The 21,216-nt window shown below is 36.1% G+C and overlaps 1 protein-coding gene, 1 long non-coding RNA gene and 1 pseudogene across 2 annotated transcripts; 1 reads left to right on the top strand and 2 right to left on the bottom strand.

Moving 5' to 3' along the window:
* Positions 1-2,112: 2,112 nt before the first annotated feature.
* LOC106333134 lies at positions 2,113-3,265 on the bottom strand. The gene is made up of 4 exons (XR_001268301.1): positions 2,935-3,265; positions 2,472-2,717; positions 2,286-2,338; positions 2,113-2,198 (listed from the first exon to the last, which is right to left on the bottom strand). It is a non-coding gene; the product is annotated as an uncharacterized LOC106333134 (long non-coding RNA).
* A 4,334-nt stretch (positions 3,266-7,599) lies between these two features.
* LOC106331076 lies at positions 7,600-11,876 on the top strand (annotated as a pseudogene).
* A 571-nt stretch (positions 11,877-12,447) lies between these two features.
* LOC106332740 (probable WRKY transcription factor 29) lies at positions 12,448-14,208 on the bottom strand. Its single transcript, XM_013771230.1, has 3 exons — positions 13,798-14,208; positions 13,166-13,282; positions 12,448-13,075 (listed from the first exon to the last, which is right to left on the bottom strand). Exons 1-3 carry the CDS (start codon positions 14,157-14,159, stop codon positions 12,628-12,630), a joined length of 927 nt encoding a protein of 308 aa, XP_013626684.1. The 5' UTR covers positions 14,160-14,208; the 3' UTR covers positions 12,448-12,627.
* Between the last annotated feature and the right edge of the window lie 7,008 nt (positions 14,209-21,216).

Here is a 21,216-nt window from a genome sequence, read left to right as displayed (position 1 = left end):
ATTATATTTTGTGACAATTTTGCAACTCTCAAAAGGGTGTAGTTGCAAATCAGTCGCTCTACTTATAACAATGCAGTTGCAAAATAGTCACTATATTTTGTGACTTAATTGAGACTACCTAATATTATACAGTTGCTTATATGTTACTAATATTTGTGACTAAATTAGGACTGCATTAACCAAATTTGTAGCTAATTAGCGATAAAAATTTTGTGAAATAAATTAGTTGCTAATTGGTAACAACAATATAAATATTTGCAACCTTTTTTTGAGTTGTGGTATAGTGGCTAATGTACCACTAAGTTTCGTAGTTGCAAATTAGTTGCAAATTATCAACGGATTTGCAACCATTTCTATTTGCGACGAAGCTTTTCTAACCGTATAAGGTAGTTGCAAATGAGTTACGAAATTCTTATTTACAACCATTTAGTGACTAATATTGTAGATGCAAACTCAATGTTTTCTTGTAGTGTAAGTCTTCCGCTAGACGAGTTACATGTAAGTTTTCCAGGATTTTATTCCCAAATTCTGGTCAAACCTTGGTTACCATAGACGACTTCCGTGTAAGTCGTCTATCGGAAGACTTACATGTAAGTCGTTCAGATAAAATTAAATATTTAAGTTTTATTTTTAATTGCAAAAGTAACCCGAGACGACTTACATGGAAGTCATCCAACAAAAATTAAATATTAAAGTTTTATTTTTCTCTGGACGACTTACGTGTAAGTTGTTAGGAAAAATAAAATTTTTGACACAACCCGGTCAAATGCAAAACTAACATGTTCATCATAGACAACTTACATGGAAATCGTCTATGCGATTTTCGAAAAAAAATTTAAAACAAAAGTAAGCCAAATTTTACAAAGGAAGACTTCATGAAAAGTCTAATGTATTGCAAACTTCTCTGGAAATACAACAGAATTCTCTGGAAGTCTTCCTTTATAAATTTTCGATTGCAAAAATGACCTTTTTGACGACCTTCTAGAAATTAGGCCAATAGACTTACATGGAAGTCGTCAACGTTTAATAAACTTTCATTTTTTTCTGAAACTATAAATACTTTTTAATATTTTCTTGTTAATTCATCTATATTACTCAATATTGAAGCTCATGAATGAAATTCATAACCTAATTGGCGATAATTATAAGGTTAACAACATTCATGCTTATAAATGTTTCTAGCTAATGAGAGAAGACTTATAGGGAAGTCTTCTACGTTTGTTTTTGTAAAACTTGTATTTTTGACTTTTTTAACTTTCAAAAGTGTTAAGTAACTTCAAGAATATCAAGTAATATGGTTTAATGTGTATTCCTAGATCAGAAGATATACTTTTTAACTTTCATGAAATTTAAAATTTCAATTTACACTTCAAATTTAAGTTTCCCACTTAAATTTTAATTTCCTTCTTAAATTTTCCGCTTATATTTTATTTTCCCGTATGAAATTTAAGTCTTCAGAGAAGCTTTTCGAGAAGACTTTCCAAAAGTTTTTCGAGAAGACTTTCCAAAAGTTTTCCGGAAGACTTCCTAGAAAACTTCTATTGAAAGTGTTATATGTTTGAACTAATGTAATTTATGATCTTTTGTGATTTTGACTAAGTTTTTTTTAGAAGTTTATCCTTTGGTTGTAATAAATTTGACTAATTTTTTGTGTAATTGTGTGTTTGCTATTGTAAACATTAACATATTTACCAAAACTTTTTTATTAATATTTTTTTTCAAATTTACAAAAAACTTCGCAACTAAACAAGTATATATACAAATTTGAAAAACTTACAAATCCAAGAATGTTCAAGTTACTTCAAAACAAAGTACACATATAACTTATAAACAAACTATTAGACATGGGACTAGACATTACAGTCTTCAACAATATGAATCTTTCAAACTAGTCACTCGATGATCTTCTTTGATTGAGAGAATTTGGAGAAAACTCAAAAAAATTGATTGATATTTGATCTCATTTTATGTCTTTAAATCCGAATATACATAGGAAGTATAATCTTGAAGAAAAACAAACGATACTTAGGAGTTCTTTATTGCATAGAACATACAACAATATTACAATCATTACAAGGTCGAGCAACTCCTCTGTCAATATAAGCAGATGAAGCTTTCTTACAGTAGGCTTCAAGCCAATCCATTGTAACACTCTTTGGCCTCTCAAGTCCAAGTCCAAGAGCTCTGTCCCATATTATCTGCAAAGCAAACCAAAAATAACATAATGAGCTGAGCATATGAGTTCTGTTTTAAATGGTTTGTAGTAACAAAGACGCATATATTACCTGAGAGCAGATAGCAAGACTCATTTAGACACCAAAAGAGAACCGTGTAGTGCCTATTAAAAACGCACAATTTTATATTCGACTACTATCTATGTAATCTGTTATATGAATTGATCACCCTGGTACGTGAACCAAAGAAAAAAAAATTGATCACCCTGCTAAATGAGAAAAGATTAGAAATATTACCTTTCTGAGTTTGGTGAGAACAGGAGGCACAACTTCATAAAGCTTTGAAACCTATAGAGATGAAGGTTCTGTTAGCCACTGCCCACAATGCAAGAGTTTATATAAGAAAGCAAAAGAAAGAAAGAAAAACAAAAATATCAGCTGGAAAAGAGGGTCATCAGGCAAATTCTTCAACGCAAACTCTCTTTGGCGTACATATCTTGGATTAGTGTTCCGAAGAACACCATGTTCATATCCAAGAACTACCTGTAGACAAAATAACCCTTGTCAACTAATTATTATTTGGTGAACCATCCTTGCAATGTAAACATATACGAGAATAATATAGGTGAATAAGACAAATTTACTTAAAACAGGATCCAAAACCTTTTCTAACAATGTAATTACCAACAGCTATCAGACTGACAAACGAAATTAAGAGAATGTTCATTATCATTAATCACTCACTCATCGCACTACCGACCTAATTACGGAAATGACGGCGAGAGAGAGAGGTCCAGCGAGAGAGAGGTCCGGCGAGAGAGACAGAGAGAGAGAGAGGCACGGGAGAGAGAGAGATCTTGCGTGGCGGCGAGAGGACTGATCCAGCGAGAGAGGTGGTCCGGCGTGTGAGATCTTGAGTCGGATCTTGAGTTCTACAAATTTGTTGTTGTGGCTGCTCCGGTCAACAGTTTCATGCTGCTCTTGTCATCAGTGAGTCAGGTTAAACCATGGGAGAAAGCTATAGAAGATAATGAGAAGAAAAGCTTTCATGAGAAGATGGGAAGACATGGAGGGTCAGAGAGAGAGAAACAAAAATTATCAGATTAGGGTTTTGGATTTTAGTATAATAAAGTAAAATTTAATATTATGTAAAATTTATTTATTTTGAGAAAATTAATATTTAAACGGGAAAATAAAATGTTCTTAATATTTTTTGCGGGAATAAAAAGACTTTGTTATTTTTAACTCGAAAAACTTGGAAGTCTTCTTACGTAAAAACACAAGAAGACTTCTAGAAGACTCTCCGGAAGTTCCAGAGTTTAAGTGGGAAACTAAAATATTTTTAGCGGGAATAAGACTTTAATATATTTAACTCGGAAGACTTGGAAGTCTTCTAACGTAAAAACACAAGAAGACTTTCTGTAAGTAGTCTAGAAGATTTTCCCGAAGTCGTCTACGCCCTAAATATGCCTTAAACTCAAATAACTAACTAAATAAAAACAAATAATTCATTAACAGAAAACTAAACGGATATATATCAAAATTTAATTTTTCAAAAAAAAAAGTTAAGCTTCCAAAATCTAACCTAAGAATACATACAATACTACAACATATGTTATGAGACCCTAAACCAAAGAATATCATGACTCAATACTTTCACTTGTCGATGTTAAAAACAATTCAATTTTATTATATCTTAATTTATTCACTTACAACTGTTTATAATTACAAGATTTCAATTTTTCCCTATCAAATATTTTTTTACAAAATTTATAAATTATTTTTAAGATCTACTTTACGGGGATATATTCGTAAAACTGAATTCTCGTTTTGTGTTTGGTCATAAGGGCTGATTGTAATTTCCAAGGTTTGAGTTACTTTTGCGTTTTGCATTTGATTCAAGTTTGGGTATACATTTGCATTTAAAATCTAGTTTTGAGTCATATTTGGCAAATTCCCCTATGAATATCTATGATTTTATCTTTTGAAAAAGTTTAAAATATTATTATTTTGAGTTTGAATATTTATTTTAAATGTTTTTTAGAAAATTACACAACTATGTTTGAGTTTGAAAGATTACATGAATTTTGAATGTACTATGATACTACATTAATACATTATTTTATAAAAATATATTTTAACTTTTGGTTAATATTATTTTTTCTCGACAGATTTGGTTATAATTAAAATAAAAAATAAATGTATAATTAAAATATGATTTGTCATTAATATTTTAAATGAATTATTAAAATATCATAGTTCTATAATAACACATTTTTTAAATAGTATATGAAGTAAAGGTTATTATATACTATTTTATTTTTTATATTAACATTTTTAAACAATATATTATTGAGAGTTTCAAAAAAAAAAAGATATATACAGTTGTAGATATAAAAATTTAACTTATGTTAGTAAATTTATGTATAAAAATATTATATAGTTTACAAATTTTAACCCATTTTAATGATGAGTGATGATTTATTTAAATAAATCAATAAATTTTTTTTTGTTAATTTACCTATTTAATAGTATATTTTCATATTTAATTCATAAATCATTTCTATTTTTATATAATACAGAACATAATTATAAAATTATAAAAAATAGTTTAGAAATTTTTATTTTCTTGTTTTAGAATAAAATTTTAATTAACATTAATTTATAATAATATTATATTAATAATTGTGAAATTAATTAATGTGTTATTTTATAAACATATTTGAAATTTTAGTAAGATTTTGTTAGATTCAATCTCAACAGATTTTGTTATGACTAAAAAAAATTAAATTTGTAGCTGGTTTATTATTAATGTAAATAATCAAATATGTCATATTAACTAATTATTTAAGATGACCATTCGTTAGACATTATTTGTGAAATGATTTCACACCTGTCATCTCCATAATCACTCTCACAAAACAAATGTGACAATGCACACTAAAATTCATGACATGGCTTATGACTAAAAGTGACACGGACAACTACATTTAATATTAATTTCAATTTTGGTAATTTTTGATAATAAGGTAATAACTCAGAAATCATCATTAAAATAAATTTATTCAAATATGTCATTAAATAATATGACAAAGGAAATATAAAAGATTCTAAAATTTTGAAATATTATTTAAATATATTTTAATAATCATAAAAAATTTCATATTAAAAAAATATTTTCAAAATGTTATACAATCTTTAAAAAAAATTAAATTTTTAATCGTGATATCATTTGTTTATTTTTGATACCTATAAATTTTAGGAATTATTTTTAATTTTTAATTTTGATAATTCTTAACCAAAATAAATAAATTATAATCTATGCAAATTATAATTGTAAATATAACTTGAATATAATTTTAAACAAAACAAATTATTCATTTTAATTATATGTTTAACTAAATCAGTATTTAGTATTTTTATTAAAATATTAGTTTAAAAGAATAAAATCTAAAATATTAATCAATTTTATTTTTAAATATAATTAAAATTTTATCACTTCATAAGGTGCAGGAAAATACCTACTATAAATTATAAGCTATTGTCTCACATCGGAAGCATAACGACGAGCATTCATCACGGAATATAGTAGTATAATTATGTATAAATTCTCTTAAAAGTAATCCATACAACTTGTGTATAATTAAACTGTTTGTGGATGCCTTAACTTTCTTATATGATGTAGTCAGAAACCCAACTTCCTATAAATGGATTTTGTGAATTCATATACGAAGCTACATAATATTTAAAGACAAAACCGAAGGAAAAAAAAGGGACCTCTCTCTTACTCTATCTCTCTAACTTTCTCTCAAAAGTAAAAACCAGATCTACTCTATTCACCGGTGGCCGGTGGCTCTCTCGCCGCCGGTCGCCACCCCTCTTATTTTTTTGCACTGGTTCCGCCTCCTTCCCTCCTGCTCACTCTCTTTCTGCCGACCGATATACTATATGCTCTGTATTTCCCTCGACGGCGTTCGTCGGACCTAAAATCGAACTCACGGGGTCCGTGACTTCCTCTGGAGCAGTGGTGAGGTTCCGGATAAAGGTTGAAGGTGGAGGGTCCCGTTCGTGTTAGCTTCTCCGGCGTAGGCAGACAGATCTGGGTCTCTGAGCCGACAGAGGTAGTCCAGGAGCGTCGCTGCCTCCTGTACACCTCCGCTTCGTCTTGTTCTTCCTCGCCAGTGTCTGCTTCTCCTCCGGGTAGTTCAGGGCTTCTCCTCTCGTTGTAGAGAAAAGCGGTCTCGGAGGCTACCGCGGAAGACCCCTGTTTTTAAGATCCAAAAGCCAGCTTACCTCGTCGCCTTGTCACTGCCGTGTTGCCTCTTTCGCTGCCTACCGGAGTCTCTGAGTTATGAGGACTAGCTCTGTTCCAGTCTTCTTTTATGCGGTGTTGTTTCCAACCGTCAATCGAGACATCGTGTTCGTGGGGAGCTCTACCGGAGTCTCTGAGTTGTAACCGGTGGTGAACGAACGTATTGTAAAGCCACGCCGGAGGCAGTTTCCAGCCTATCTATCTAACTTAGGGACTGCAAGGTCCTAACAGGAATTACTCGTTCGTTAACATGGCGAACCGGGTCATATCAATGGGTTCTTTGATTCCAGCTCAAGTTCGTGGTTCTTGAAGCTTATCAATAGTGACCAAAAAGCGTTTGATTCTCGATAGTGAGGCTTAGGCCCATTTAGGTAAAACAATATGTATTGGCCATAGCTCCATACATTGTAAGTTCAGTATTGAGTCTTGTAACTAGGTAAAACGTATACCCTCTCGAGTCTGTATATAAGTCGTAGTCTTCACATCTTAATACACAGGAAACTTTTTACCTCTTTCTAGGTTTCTTAACATGATATCATAACTTTGAAAATCTAAACTCCTACAAGATTTTCTAGTTGTTCGATTATGAGATCTCGTTTGTCTGAACTTCTATGATGGCTGGTATGGAATCATCCCTAGTGTCTTCTGTTTCACAAACAAAACGTACGATTTTTCCATATGACTTGACTTCTAGAGACAACCCCAGAACCTTTATCTCCAAACCATTTTGTGTGGTCCTAACTATGGTGAATGAGCAACCAACATTCATTTGGAGTTAAAAGCAAGAAAGAAATTCAGTTTTGCTGATGGGAGTATACCTCAACCTCTCGAGGACTCACCATATTATGAAGATTGGTTAGCAAATAACGCTCTTGTTGTCTCCTGGATTAAACTCACCGTAGGTGAACTGTCTTCTTCAATGTCACATATTGACGATTCTCAAGAGCTTTGGACACATATCCAAAAACGATTTGGAGTGAAGAACCGTCAACGAGTCCAACAACTCAAAACCGAGTTGGCGACGTGTCGACAAAAAGGATTGGCAATAGATGTTTACTATGGAAAATTCACTCAGTTGTGGAGAAGTTTGGATGATTATCAAAAAGCCAAAAAATGGAGGAAGTTCGACAGGAGAGAGACGAAGACAAGCTGCACCAGTTTCTTATGGGACTTGATGAAACAGAGTACGGAGCTGTGAAATATGCACTTCTGTCTCGGGTTCCTCTGCCCTCTATCAAGGAAGCTTATAACACGCTAACTCGGGATGAAGAGTCTAAATCACTTGGACAAATGAACACTGAAAGAAGGGAGAGTGTCAGCTCCATGTCACTTGGACAAATGAACAACTGACATGGAGCTGTGTGTACTGACTGTGGCAAGAGTGGACGTACTGCCGAGACTTGCTTTCGACGCATTGGATATCCTGATTGGTGGTCAGAGAATCGCATCAGAAACAGGCTTCATCCTCGTCGCGATTTACAGGAACGGGTCGTGGTAGTGGCTCTGCTGTCGGAAGTACATCTAAAACAAATCACGCTGCAGTCATCACTCTGAAGGCTCGTGGTCTGTCTGTCTTGGCATCTCTTATGAAATCGCACACACTGACGACATCAGATAGAATGGGTATCAGTGGAATGAGTGATGCTCAGTGGAAGACATTGGTACACATGTTTGATGAACGCAAAATCTCATATGATAAACATCATTCTGGTAAGCAATTCTTTGAATCTTGGATCATTGATTCTGGAGCTTCTAATCACACGACAGGTACCCTTGACTTTCTGTTAAACATCTCTAATATGTCTCTATGGGTTCATCTTAGCGACTCCGAGAAGTGTATTTTGTGGGTGGCCTTGACTGCCATTTGATATATGTATCTCAGCTTACTCGCGATAGTGGTTTCTTAGTTCCAATGACTGATCAGATTTGTGTTATTCAGGATCACATTGGAGCGGGTAGGGAAAGGAAAGGGATGTACGTCTTTAGAGGTGTGGAGACTATTGGAGCGGTTCAGCAGACCAGTGGTTTGACGATCGATGACTGGCACCGTCGCCTAGGTCACCTATCTTCTAAAGCATTGATTTGTTGAAGCTTTCTGATTTTAGTAATTCTTTTTTTTTAATTTAAAAAGTGTGACGTTTGTATACGTGCCAAGCAAGCACAAAACTCATTCCCTTTAAGCATTAATAAGACGAGTTTTGCTTTCGAAATGATTCACTGCGACTTATAGGGCCCTTATCGCACTACTATATGTGCAGAGCTCGTTACTTTCTCACCATTCTAGAAGACTTCAGTCGTGCAGTCTGGATTTACCGTCTTCCGAACAAGAAAGAGGGTCCTACTCATCTGAAATTTTTTCTTGCGCTTGTGGAAATACAGTTTTCTAAGTGAAAATTATAGGAAGTGATAATGGTTTAGAATTCACATGTCTCTCCGATTACTTTACACAAAATGGTATCATGCATGAGACCTCTTGAGTAGGGACTCCGCAGCAGAATGGGAGAGTTTAGCGCAAACATCGTAACATATTGAATGTGGCTCGAGCATTACGATTTCAGTTGGGTCTTCCGGTTGAATTTTGGGGATATTGTGCACTTACATCTAGATATCTGATTAATCAAACTCCTACTGCGGTTCTTATGGCAAAACACCTTTTGAACTTGTTTACAAACGACCGCCTCCACTGAATCATCTTCGTGTTGTGTTATGTCCACAATAAGAAATACGGAGGTGATACGGAGGTGATAAATTTGCAACTCGCAGCAATCACTCAGTCTTTCTTGGTTATCCTTGAGAGTGTATAACATTGAAACTGAAGTCGTATCTGTTTCTCGAGATGTAATATTCAATGAAACAGAGTTCCCGTTTCTTGATCATCTTCCTCATGTGAACATTGAATCACCGACACCACATGATATCTCAGTGCCCATCAGTGACGACGTCTGTTTAGTGAGTCTGTACCTTCAGCCACCATTGTTTTATCTTCGGAACCAGAAGCTCCACCGGCGTACACTCATCATGCAACATCAGTAACATGTGATGACACCGCTCCTACTCCATCCTCTAGTGAGATCATATCACCACTGGAAACAACTACGGTAGTTGCTTCAAACTTAGACGAAGATGAGGTTCTTCCTGACGAGACTGATGTTAACATGTATCCCTCATCTCGTGAAATATTGGGACGGGGACATCGCACCAAAAAACCACCTACGAAACTGACAATCTATGTGGCAACATTACGTCATTCGCCACCTCCGTCTGCAACACCATATCCGTTGGATAAGTTTTTTTCAAGTCATAACTTCTCTCCAAAGTACCAGGCATATGTGATGGCTATCACAAAAGGTTATGAGCCTCATCATTATGAGGAAGCTGTTCTTGATGATCACTGGCGTCCAGTTGTTCGTGAAGAAATAGATGCTTGTGAAGAGAGTGATACATGGACTCTTGAAGTATTACCACCGGGAAAGAAAGCGCTTGGTTGTAATGGGTTTTTCATCTCAAATTAAATTGTGAAGGACAACTGGTTAGACATAAGGCACGCATTGTGATATTGGGTAACACCCAGACCGAAGGAGGAGACTTCAATGAGACTTTCACTCCGGTCGCTAAGATGATTACGGTTCGAGCATTTCTTCAACGAGCAGCCTCGCGTGATTGGGAGATTCACCAAATGGATGTTCACAACGCCTTTCTTCACAGAAATCGTGGTGAAGAAATTTATATGCAATTCCCACTTGGGTTTAGAACCGGTGGCAATTCAAAGGTATGCAGATTACAGAATTCACTTTATTGTTTGAAGCAAGCTCCAAGATTCTGGTACTCTAAACTCGCTACTGCTTTGAAAGAGTATGGCTTTCAGAAAAACGACTTTGATCATCTCTATTTACGTTTCAAACGGCTGATATGATCTTAGTAGTTCTTGTCTACGTCGATGACCTAATTATCTTTGGAAGTTAGGTTTCTTACATCACAAAATCTAAGTCATACCTGAGCATTTGTTTTCGTATGAAGGATCTTGGCATCTTGCAATATTCTTGGGGATAGAAGTAGCTCGAAATCCAAGTATGCTATCGACATCATCACGGAAACGAGTCTACTAGTAGTCAAACCAGAAAAATTCCCACTTGAACAACATCATCAGCTAGCTCGTGCCGACGGTGCCACACTACAGAATCCCATGCAGTATCGTCGTCTCATTGGTAAGCTCATTTACCTTGGAGTAACAAGACCGGACCTGTCATATGTTATCCATATATTGTCTCAGTTAATGGGATCACCGAAAACAGAACACTGGGATGCTACCTTGAGGGTTGTTCGATACCTGAAACAGAGTCCAGGACAGGGAATACTTCTACGCACCCCTGCTCCTTTAACTCTAACGGCGTGGTGCGACGCTGACTGGGGTAAGTGTCCAGTAACACAACGCTCTCTTACTGGTTGGTTTATTCATCTTGGAGGCTCGCCATTATCATGGAAAACGATGAAACAAGATGTTGTTTCTTGCTCTTCAGCTGATGCTGAATATAGGGCCATGGCTGACACTGTAACTGAAATTATTTGGCTTCGTAATCTACTTCCAGCATTTGGAGCCGACTGTTCTTATGCGTTCCCTCTACATTCTGATAGACCCTCCACAATTCACTTGGCAGCCAACCCCATCTTCCATGCTTGCACGAAACACATAGGTATAGACTATCATTTTATACGAGATGAAAAACTCGAGGGGTCATACAGACGAAACATGTTTCCATGAAGTCTCAGCTTGCAGATATAATCGCCAATGCGCTTGGATGGAGAGAATTTGTATTTTTTTCTTGTCAAGATGGGTGTTTGTAATATGTACACTCCATCTTGAGGAGAGGTATTGGACCATAGGCCCATAAATTGTAAGTTTGATATTGAGTCTTGTAATTAGGTAAAAATGTTTTGTAACTAGGTAAAACGTATATGTTGCTGAGTCTGTATGTAAGGCGTAACTTTCACATCTTAATACACAAGAAAACCTTTTATCTCCTTCTAGATTATTTAACAGTACGAGGCTGCCTTATAGATAACCATATAAATCATAAGCATCCAGTCCCACATTGCAAGCATATTAGGAGAAGATGGTCGAACATTGAAAGATACTTACTTCGATGCGGTTGACTCGTGATCATAAGACGAGTGGCCTATGCTAGTGACTTCCATTGCACAATAAGGAAGGGTGCTTAGCTTAAGGTCTTCCCAAGTGGAAGATCCTGCGTCATTATTTGTGGCAGCAAGGGTATTGGCGCGGCCTCTTCCATTTCCCAACAGTTCAATTTCTTTTTAAGGTTAAGTGTTTGTGGCTTTGTTAGCTAGACAGAGAAGTTGGGACTTGCAACTATTTGATAAATTCGGAATAGATTGCGAATAATATATTATCTGTTGACGGAAGTTTAATGCATGATCCCCAAGTTTCTATGATACAAGAAATCTAAGACTGGCTCGTTTCTTATCCCATCTGTAAATAAAAGCTAATGACAGTAGACTTTCGAGTAAAGATTCTCTTAATTTCTCCAATTCAAATTTTGTTACCTCTTTGTTTGCCTTACAAAACATATGTATCCATATCAATCGTTAGAGCCTAAAAACACGTTCAGTTTGGACACTGGATGGAAACATGGTGTTGATTTGTGCAACTGTCTGACCATTTATTAATTTGAATATTAATCATTTGTCAATAATTTGATTTAAAAGTTAAAATTAATTTTCACATTCATTAAAATACTAAATGCGGCTGGGTGGGCGGGTGAGTTGTATATTGGTGTCTCTATAATGTAAAATAGATATTTTAGGATGCCTAATTAATCATCTAGACCGGCCTGAAGACGGTTCCATTTTCACACAGTGTCTAACAATTTTAGGCGTAGTCTTTTCTTAGTGCGGTGCAAAACGTTGAAATATATATATGTAATCGAATGTAAAATAGGGATTTGTCTTAGCATTAGTATGACAATTTAAATGAACTATATTTGGTTACATTTTCAGGTCAAGCTGGAAACAAGACGAAAACTACGACGCTCTAATCTCCTAGAGACATAAATATACATTTTTCTCAACGCCCGCAATGCAACTATAATATAAGTCTGAATATACACATACACCCACTGTTCTTTAGTAATTCCATAAGTACCCATTGAGGAACTCATGGCTATTCAGTAGTTCATCAAAGTCACTGGTACAAGTCGGAAAAGTTCCCGACCCAGACAACAAATCCGATGGTAAAGTGTTACTCGTGCCCTTGGTTTCTACGGTTATTTGGTAGGTACTCGTTTCTGCAACCCTCATATCTTGAACCGCAACAGAAGATTCATCAGTGGATGTGATCATGGGGTTACTTGTGGGAGAAGAAACCACTTGCTTTACGGACTTTTTGGTTACGGCCGGTTTGGTTTGAGAAGATTTGGCTCGAGTCGAACCGGCTAATGAGTTTCTCCGGGTTGGTAACTCATGGTTGTGTTCATTTGTATATGTTATGGTGAACTTTTCCGGGTTCTGAGGATTTCTTTCGACTTGTTTTCTTGCCAAACACCCCTTTGAGCTGCTGCACCTGTAATAACTCCTGAAGAAACAAAAGAGGTTAAGTAAGTCAAACCGGTTTTTTGGTTAAAAGTAAGGATAGGATTATGTTAAACCGGAAATGGTTTAAGACCTTGGGTATGGAGATCCTTTGATGGGTTTCTGCCCGTATTTACGCCATGCCCATGCATCCGACAACAGATTTTCTTCCTTCACTTGCTCAACAACTCTCTTTAGTTGATTCTTCTTGCTGTTCAAATTCAAATCATAAATTATTTAATTCAACAAGGAGCATACATATTCATGATAATTACCCTAATTATAATTATGAAAAACAAGTTGGTGATATTAATAACTATATAGTTATACCCTACATTTGTAAAGATGAATTTTCTAGCATTTTATGTTTTTTTTTTCTTATACATTCTCAGTTTTCTATGCATATATAGTATTAATTTGCATAACAAATTTTATATATCGAAATGTTTATTGACAATAATTATATTTTTAAATTTCTATTGCTTGAGAGTCGTAGGAAATTGTTTAGTTCAAAAAGTTTATACATTTATGATCAAACATAAATTGCTTTCCTAATATGTATAAAATTCTAATAAAATTATTTTCAAGAATTGGTTCATAATAGTAACCCAGACAGCTGAAAATCAGTTTTTTATATGAATATTCTTTTTTTTTTGTTCAAAACATTTATGAATATTCAAGTTTTTTTTTTTTGCATTTGAAAGTAGATTTTCAAGTATAACTGACCTCTTCTTCGATTTGGATACTGGGATTCGGATATGATCAACTCTTGATCCGTTAGATTGAAGACAACTATGTGTTCGTTGTTTCTTATCATCTCGGAAACTTCTTGAATCTCCGGGGACAGAGACGGAGCTTGTGAGGATTGTTTGTGAGGCGAAAGGGTAAAAAGGTTTGTAAAGTTCACCAAGTTCGTCTAAACCGGTTGTCTCCATCTCCGGTTCATAGAAACTAGCCGTCTCAATCGGAAGGCAAAACGGAGGTGAAAACCCACCGGAGCTTTCCCCAGAAAAGGCGTCTCCGGAGCCTAAGTAACCTCTGACTATTGCTTCTAAATCTCCTTCGTCCATATAAGCCACCTCAGCCATATCTCTCTCTCGAATATTGTTTCCCTTTTATCTCTTTTTTTTTGTTTGTTTCTTTCACAGGTATATGGCGAGGAAAAGCCTTTTGGCGAACATCAGTTTATATAAAGAATGAAAAAGGATTGTTTGTGGTTTAGGGTTCTTTTTTTTTGGTTTTCTATGTAAACCCGTCAGTAATCATTTATCTTTTAAAATTTATTTAGTAGACTTTTGAAAAAGTCAATTCGTACCTAAACTTAGAATTTGATACATTTGCTATCCATCTCCGACAAAATATCTCAATTTTGGATCATACACCAAAACTAAGAGTATTCTATATTTCTGCTATTTTATCATTAGATATTGACAATATATATATATATATATATATATATATATATTGGCAATATGTTTCTGAACTGAAGCTATATATGACTTATAGAGAATTTAAATATCGTTCTTTTACTCAATTAGATTTTGAAAGCGGCATTTGTACATGCAGATGTATGACGTACACTAGCACCTTATTTATATATAAAGGCTGTGTCACTAGTTTCATACTTGTAAATTATGTGTGTGTTTAATGTGGTACGTACGTAAGTCTAGCTTGCCTTGCATTCACGTAACAAACACTGGATATAACTAAATATATACTCCAAGTATGTTCTATATGTAGAAAGCTTCTTTTAATAAAATATTTTAAAAATAAGGAATTTGAGAGGGTATTATCGCTTTATGTTAAGATTTGTGGTAATATATAGTTTGGTCCAATAAGCCACGCCTCCATCATAGAATAGGGGTTACCTTTAAGCCAGTAGCACAAAAATCTTACAACTAAGACTAAAGAAAGATTCTCCAATAATATCTTCTTCTTCTTTTACTTGTTCTTTTTTCACACGTAAATTTGTAATTATGATTTTTTTTGTTTTCCTTTATATTTACATATTTAACTATGAACGTATACGCAAAAGAATGCTATGTAATAGACAAAAATATTTTATTTCTCAAAAGCGGTTTGGTTATTTTAATAATTTCAAACTTACATTTATTAGCTTCAATTTCGTTAATAAATTCAGTTTATCTGTGGAGAATTTTGTAGTAAGCTCTTAAGTTTTGTCTGCCCTTGATGAAATTGATAAGCCTTTCGTTTCTAGACGAGGAAGAATGGAAGTTGGCACGGGTGAATGGAGTCCCATAAAAGGCAATAAGAAAAGGCAAATAACTCAAAAGTCAACAATATAATAAATACAAAGCATACTGCGAAAAAAATCACTAACAAAAAGGAATATTTTAATCAGCTTGTTCTTGCAACTGGGAAGAAATTTTCATCCCTTATTGCACCACTTGACGGGATATGTATTATACATATCGAAAAATACAATATATATATATATACACACAATACTAGGTGCGTTTCAGCGCAATATCTACAGATAATTTAAATCACTTAACATTTAGAGACAATAAGCTAAAAAACATTTAGAGACAACAAAATCAACCGAAACGATTTATATAGCCCAAAAGTATTTTATTTTACTTGTAAGAATAAATATCGAAAGAAAGTATGTATATGTTTAAAACATTTTTGTTGTCATTTAAGAAAATAAAATATTGGAAGGCAACATAAACTAGTGGGAGTAAAATAATCTGGTGCATAGTTTGTCGAGATAAGCTTGGAGAAAGCTTGAGAGTCAAGCTACCTATTCCTAGTTGGTTTATGATCTTAAGAGATAAGGATCATATTATTTGTGTATTACAATTAGGAATAGGAAATATAAAGTTTCAATATAAGGCTAAGTCGAGTAATGGCATTAGTCACGAGTTGTGTGATTGAGAGTCTTAGTTTTTGAGTAATTTTTCTAAGACATTAATAAAGAGAGTTCTTTATAAATTTCATTCTTGAATTCTATATTTGGTATCAGAGCAAACAATTTGAAAATTGACGGCAGAGAACGATGGATGATGTCAAAGAAGAAACATATACTCTCGCGAAGGGGGTGGGTCCGTCCTCGATCAATTTCCCCATGTTAAGCTCTTCAAATTACACTGTGTGGACGATGCGTATGAAGATAGCCCTCAAGGTCAACAAGGTATGGGGAACCATAGACCCCGGAAGCAAACACGAGGAGAAGAACAATATGGCTACTGCTTTGCTCTTCCAGTCCATACCCGAGGCCCTAACGCTTAAGGTAGGTGATCTCGACACGGCTAAAGCAGTATGGGAAGCAATCAAGGCGCGGCACGTTGGAGCTGAGAGAGTTCGAAAAGCACGATTACAGACGTTGATGGCTGAATTCGATAGACTTAAGATGAAGGAAGCATATACAATTGATACCTTCGTCGGCAAGTTATCCGAGATTTCGTCCAAATCCGCTTCCCTTGGAGAAATTATAGAAGAACCTAAACTCGTCAAGAAATTTTTGAAGAGTTTGCCAAGAAAAAAATACATCCATATCGTCGCATCTCTTGAACAAGTATTGGATTTAAATACAACAAGCTTCGAAAACATTGTTGGTAGGCTAAAAGCTTATGAGGAGAGGATATGTGAAGAGGAAGAAGAGCATCTTGATGATCCCGCAAAATTAATGTATACAAACTCGGACTCTCAACAGGAATATTCGCACGGCGGTGGAAGAGGTCAAGGAGGAAGAGGCCGATCAGGCTGGAGAGGACGAGGTAGAGGAAGATTTGGTGGCATTTATGAACAGAGAGATGCATACAAACAAGGGCAAGAGAGAGGAACAACTGACATCACGTGTTTTAGATGCGACAAGCTTGGACACTTTCCAGTCGATTGTCCCGACAGATTATTAAAGCTTCAAGAAACCATTGAAAAGAAAGACGAAGATACAGAGGAAGCTGATAACTTGATGGTACATGAAGTTGTTTACCTTAACGAACAGAAGGTCAAACCGAGTTTGTTCGAGACAGAACAAGATATGATCAACTTGTGGTATCTAGATAATGGGGCAAGTAATCATATGAGTGGGAATTGTTCTTTCTTCAAGGATCTTGATGAAGGAGTCACAGGGAAGGTTCGGTTCGGAGATGATTCACGAATTGACATTAAGGGAAGAGGATCCATACTTTTCAGACTAAAGGAAGGTGAGAAGAAGCTACTTAACAATGTGTATTACATCCCTGTTTTGAGAAGCAATATCGTGAGCTTAGGACGAGCCACTGAAGTAGGATGTGAGGTCAATATGAAAGACGAGACACTGAAGCTATTTGACCGTTCAGGACAACTAATGATCGAGAGCACGAGGTCGAGAAATAGACTATATAAAGTTGTTCTACAGGCCGACACCATTCAATACTTACAGTTGACAGCTTCTTCAGAATCGTCGAAGTGGCATGCTCGCTTGGGCCATGTCAATAAAGAAACAATGAAGCTGATGATCAATAAGGAGTTAGTCGACGACATGCCTAAAATCACAGTCGAGAAAGAAACCTGCGTTTCATGCTTGCTGGGCAAGCAAACAAGACGATCTTTCCCACAGTCAACTTCGTACAGAGCCAAACACCCTCTAGAGCTAGTCCATGGTGATCTCTGTGGCCCCATTACGCCTGCCACACCAGGCCAAAAATGATATGTTTTCGTCTTGATAGATGATTACACTCGGTATATGTGGACTGTCCTGCTCAAAGAGAAGAGCGAAGCGCTTGAGAAATTCAAAAATTTCAAGTCCCTTGCAGAACAAGAAACGAAAACATCCGTGAAAACATTGAGGACATATAGAGGTGACGAGTTTCATTCCCACGAGTTCAAGATATTTTGCGACAAGCATGGAATCAATAGGCATTTAACGACCCCATATTCACCACAACAGAACGGGGTCGTTGAAAGACGCAATCGTACATTGATGGAGATGACGAGAAGCATGTTGAAACATATGAATATGCCAAATTCGATGTAGGGAGAGGCAGTGAGACATGCTACTTATTTAATCAACAGGATTGTGACACGATCCCTGGTTGATAAAACGCCTTATGAAGCTTTGCGAGATCGAAAGCCAAACCTTGGCCACCTTAGGGTCTTTGGTTGTGTATGTTACGCAAGAACGGAAGCAGCTGGGAGAAAGAAGCTCAATGAGCGCTCCAGAACCTTGGTACACTTAGGAACAGAGCCGGGCTCTAAGGCCTATCGGCTCCTGGATCCCACAAGTAAAAAGATAGTCCTAAGCCGTGATGTTATATTTGATGAAGAGAAGGAGTGGAACTGGAATGCGATGGGAAAAACAGAGGATAGCAGTAGTGGTTCATTCAACATTGATATAAGAAGCATCGAGGATGCACCTTTGGTCCAAGCAATAAGCGATGATGAAGATAACAATGAGGAAGATCACCAAAGTGAAGAAGAAAAGGATGTACAACATGGAAACGATGAAGCCCCACTAAGGAGATCGACCCGAGTAAGCACAAAGCCATCCTATTTAGATGATTACATTCTTTTTGCTGAGTTAGAAAGCGAGGGACTATTGATGGTAATCAACAATGAACCATGGGATTTCAAAGAGGCGAGAGAGATAAAAGTGTGGGTTGATGCTTGTAAGGAGGAGATACGTTCGATCGAGAAGAACAATACTTGGATACTTGTTGAGTTACCTAAAGGTTTTAAACCTATAGGTTTGAAGTGGGTGTTTAAAATCAAGAGGAACGCCGATGGGAGTATTAGTAAATACAACGCGCGCTTGGTAGCAAAAGGCTATGTTCAAAGACATGGAGTTGATTATGAGGAAGTATTTGCTCCGGTGGCTCGCATTGAAACCATTAGATTGGTAATAGCTATTGCAGCATCGAAAGGATGGGAAATACATCACTTAGATGTAAAAACAGCATTTCTACACGGAGAATTGAAAGAAGAAGTCTAGGTTGGTCAACCTGAAGGATTCGAAGTAAAGGGAGAGGAAGATAAAGTATACAAACTACGAAAAGCTTTATACGGTTTGAGGCAGGCTCCAAGAGCATGGAACGTCAAACTTAATAAGATTCTTAAGGATCTTGGCTTTACATGGTGCGCAAAGGAGGCCTCCCTTTACCGGAGAGGAGATACACGGGGCTTGTTGTTAGTATGCGTCTATGTAGACGATTTGCTCGTGACCGGTACTTCACCACCATGCATTGTCGAATTCAAGAGAGAGATGGCTACCAAGTTCGAGATGAGCGATCTAGGGATGTTGACGTACTATTTAGGAATCGAAGTGCACCAACTTGCGCAAGGCATTGTCTTGACACAAGATTGGTACGCGCGGAAGGTACTTGAAGAAGCCAGTATGCATGCGTGCAATCTTGCTCATGTGCCGATGGAATTAAATGTCAAATTGTCTAAAGCTCCGCAAGAAGCCAGCATCAATGAGAGAGAGTACCTTCCATTTGATTTTCTAGCTCCGAGAGCTACTTTAATGGCTTGTGCCCATAACAAGTAGTTATGACAATTCAACTTTACAGAGGTAATCTGCATACTGACCGTAGAAGTATTGGATGCCTTCGTTACTTGCTGCATACGCGCCCTGATCTTTCGTTTAGTGTCGGAGTCCCCAGTAGATACATGCAAGAACCAAATGAATCACATGGAGCGGCTCTCAAACAGGTACTAAGGTACTTACAAGGATCGTGTTCACTCAGTCTCATGTTCTCACGATCAACACAGCACAAGATAGTAGGCTACAGCGAAAATTCTCATAATGTCGATACTGATGATGGAAGAAGCACAACCGGCCATGCCTTCTACCTCGATGAAAGTCTGATAACGTGGTGTTCACAGAAACAAGACATTGTGGCTTTATCATCTTGCGAGGCAGAGTTTATGGCAGCGACAGAGGCGGCTAAACAAGCGATATGGTTGCAAGAGCTACTTAGTGAAATCATGGGAACATGTTGCGTGAAGGTGACAATACGTGTGGATAACAAATCTGCAATAGCTCTTACGAGAAATCATGTGTTTCATGGAAGAAGTAAACACATTCATAGAAGATTTCATTTCATCCGAGAATGTGTTGAAAACGAACAAATTGAAGTGGAGCATGTACCCGGGAGCGAGCAAAGAGCCGACCTGCTAACTAAATCGTTTGGTAGGATCAACTTCAAGGAATTGAGAAACCTTATTGGAGTTAGAGATGTGAGTGAAGATGAGTTCAAGCTTAAAGGGGAGAATGTTGAGATAAGCTTGGAGAAAGCTTGAGAGTCAAGCTACCTATTCCTAGTTGGTTTATGATCTTAAGAGATAAGGATCATATTATTTGTGTGTTACAATTAGGAATAGGAAATATAAAATCTCTATATAAAGCTAAGTCGAGTAATGGCATTAGTCGAGTTGTGTGATTGAGAGTCTTAGTTTTTGAGTAAGTTTTCTAAGACATTAATAAAGAGAGTTCTTTATAAATCTCATTCTTGAATTCTATATAGTTTACCCTTTCTTGTGCTTCAAATAAAAAAATGGACAAGGCAGTAAGCAAAATAAACGACCTAAATAGAATAAATACAGATCAAACAAATAAAATGATATAATATCGATCAAGAAGATTTTGCAGTTTTAATACTATAGTTAAAACAGATAAAATGGTTTAAAATACTAATGTAAATTTTTAATACTCTATATGGTATTTAAAAAAAATATTTTATTCTGTATAATTTAAATCAGAGAGAGCACTATTTTTAGAATGTGAAATAAATAGTTTATTCCTTTAGCAAAAAAGGAAATAAGTGTTGTAAATGAAGTGTTGGGGAAATACTTCTGTTATCATTACTGTCGACCAGAAGGTCCATATATATACAAGGTATTAGACCGTCATAAGGTCATGTTTATCCTAACAAGCTAAGGATAAGGATAAACACTATGTTACAGATATACATGGAATATATACTAGATAAACACATAGTCTCTGGTTGTCTTTATCATGTCCCGGATTGGGCTTGCAGTACGGGCTGGTCCATGGTTGATCATCATTTGGTTTATAACACTCCCCTTTGATCGACACATCCGGTACAGGTTCGTTGCATGCTTAATGTTGCCTCATTAAAACCTCTCCTAAAAAAACCCCAAACCCAATGTGGCAAAATGGGAAACCAAGGACAGGAAAAA

The sequence above is a fragment of the Brassica oleracea genome, chromosome C3, assembly GCF_000695525.1.
Source record: "Brassica oleracea var. oleracea cultivar TO1000 chromosome C3, BOL, whole genome shotgun sequence".
In the NCBI taxonomy this organism is placed as follows: domain Eukaryota; kingdom Viridiplantae; phylum Streptophyta; class Magnoliopsida; order Brassicales; family Brassicaceae; genus Brassica; species Brassica oleracea.
Note: the sequence above shows the minus strand (reverse complement) of the source record. Positions and strands in the feature narration are given on the sequence as shown.

Coding starts and splice junctions, on each gene's coding strand:
- LOC106332740 (XM_013771230.1), bottom strand. CDS start 14,159: ATGGCTGAGGTGGCTTATATGGACGAAGGAGATTTAGAAGCAATAGTC. Junction 13,283..13,797: donor GTATCCAAATCGAAGAAGAG/GTCAGTTATACT, acceptor GAATTTGAACAG/CAAGAAGAATCAACTAAAGA. Junction 13,076..13,165: donor AAAGGATCTCCATACCCAAG/GTCTTAAACCAT, acceptor TTGTTTCTTCAG/GAGTTATTACAGGTGCAGCA.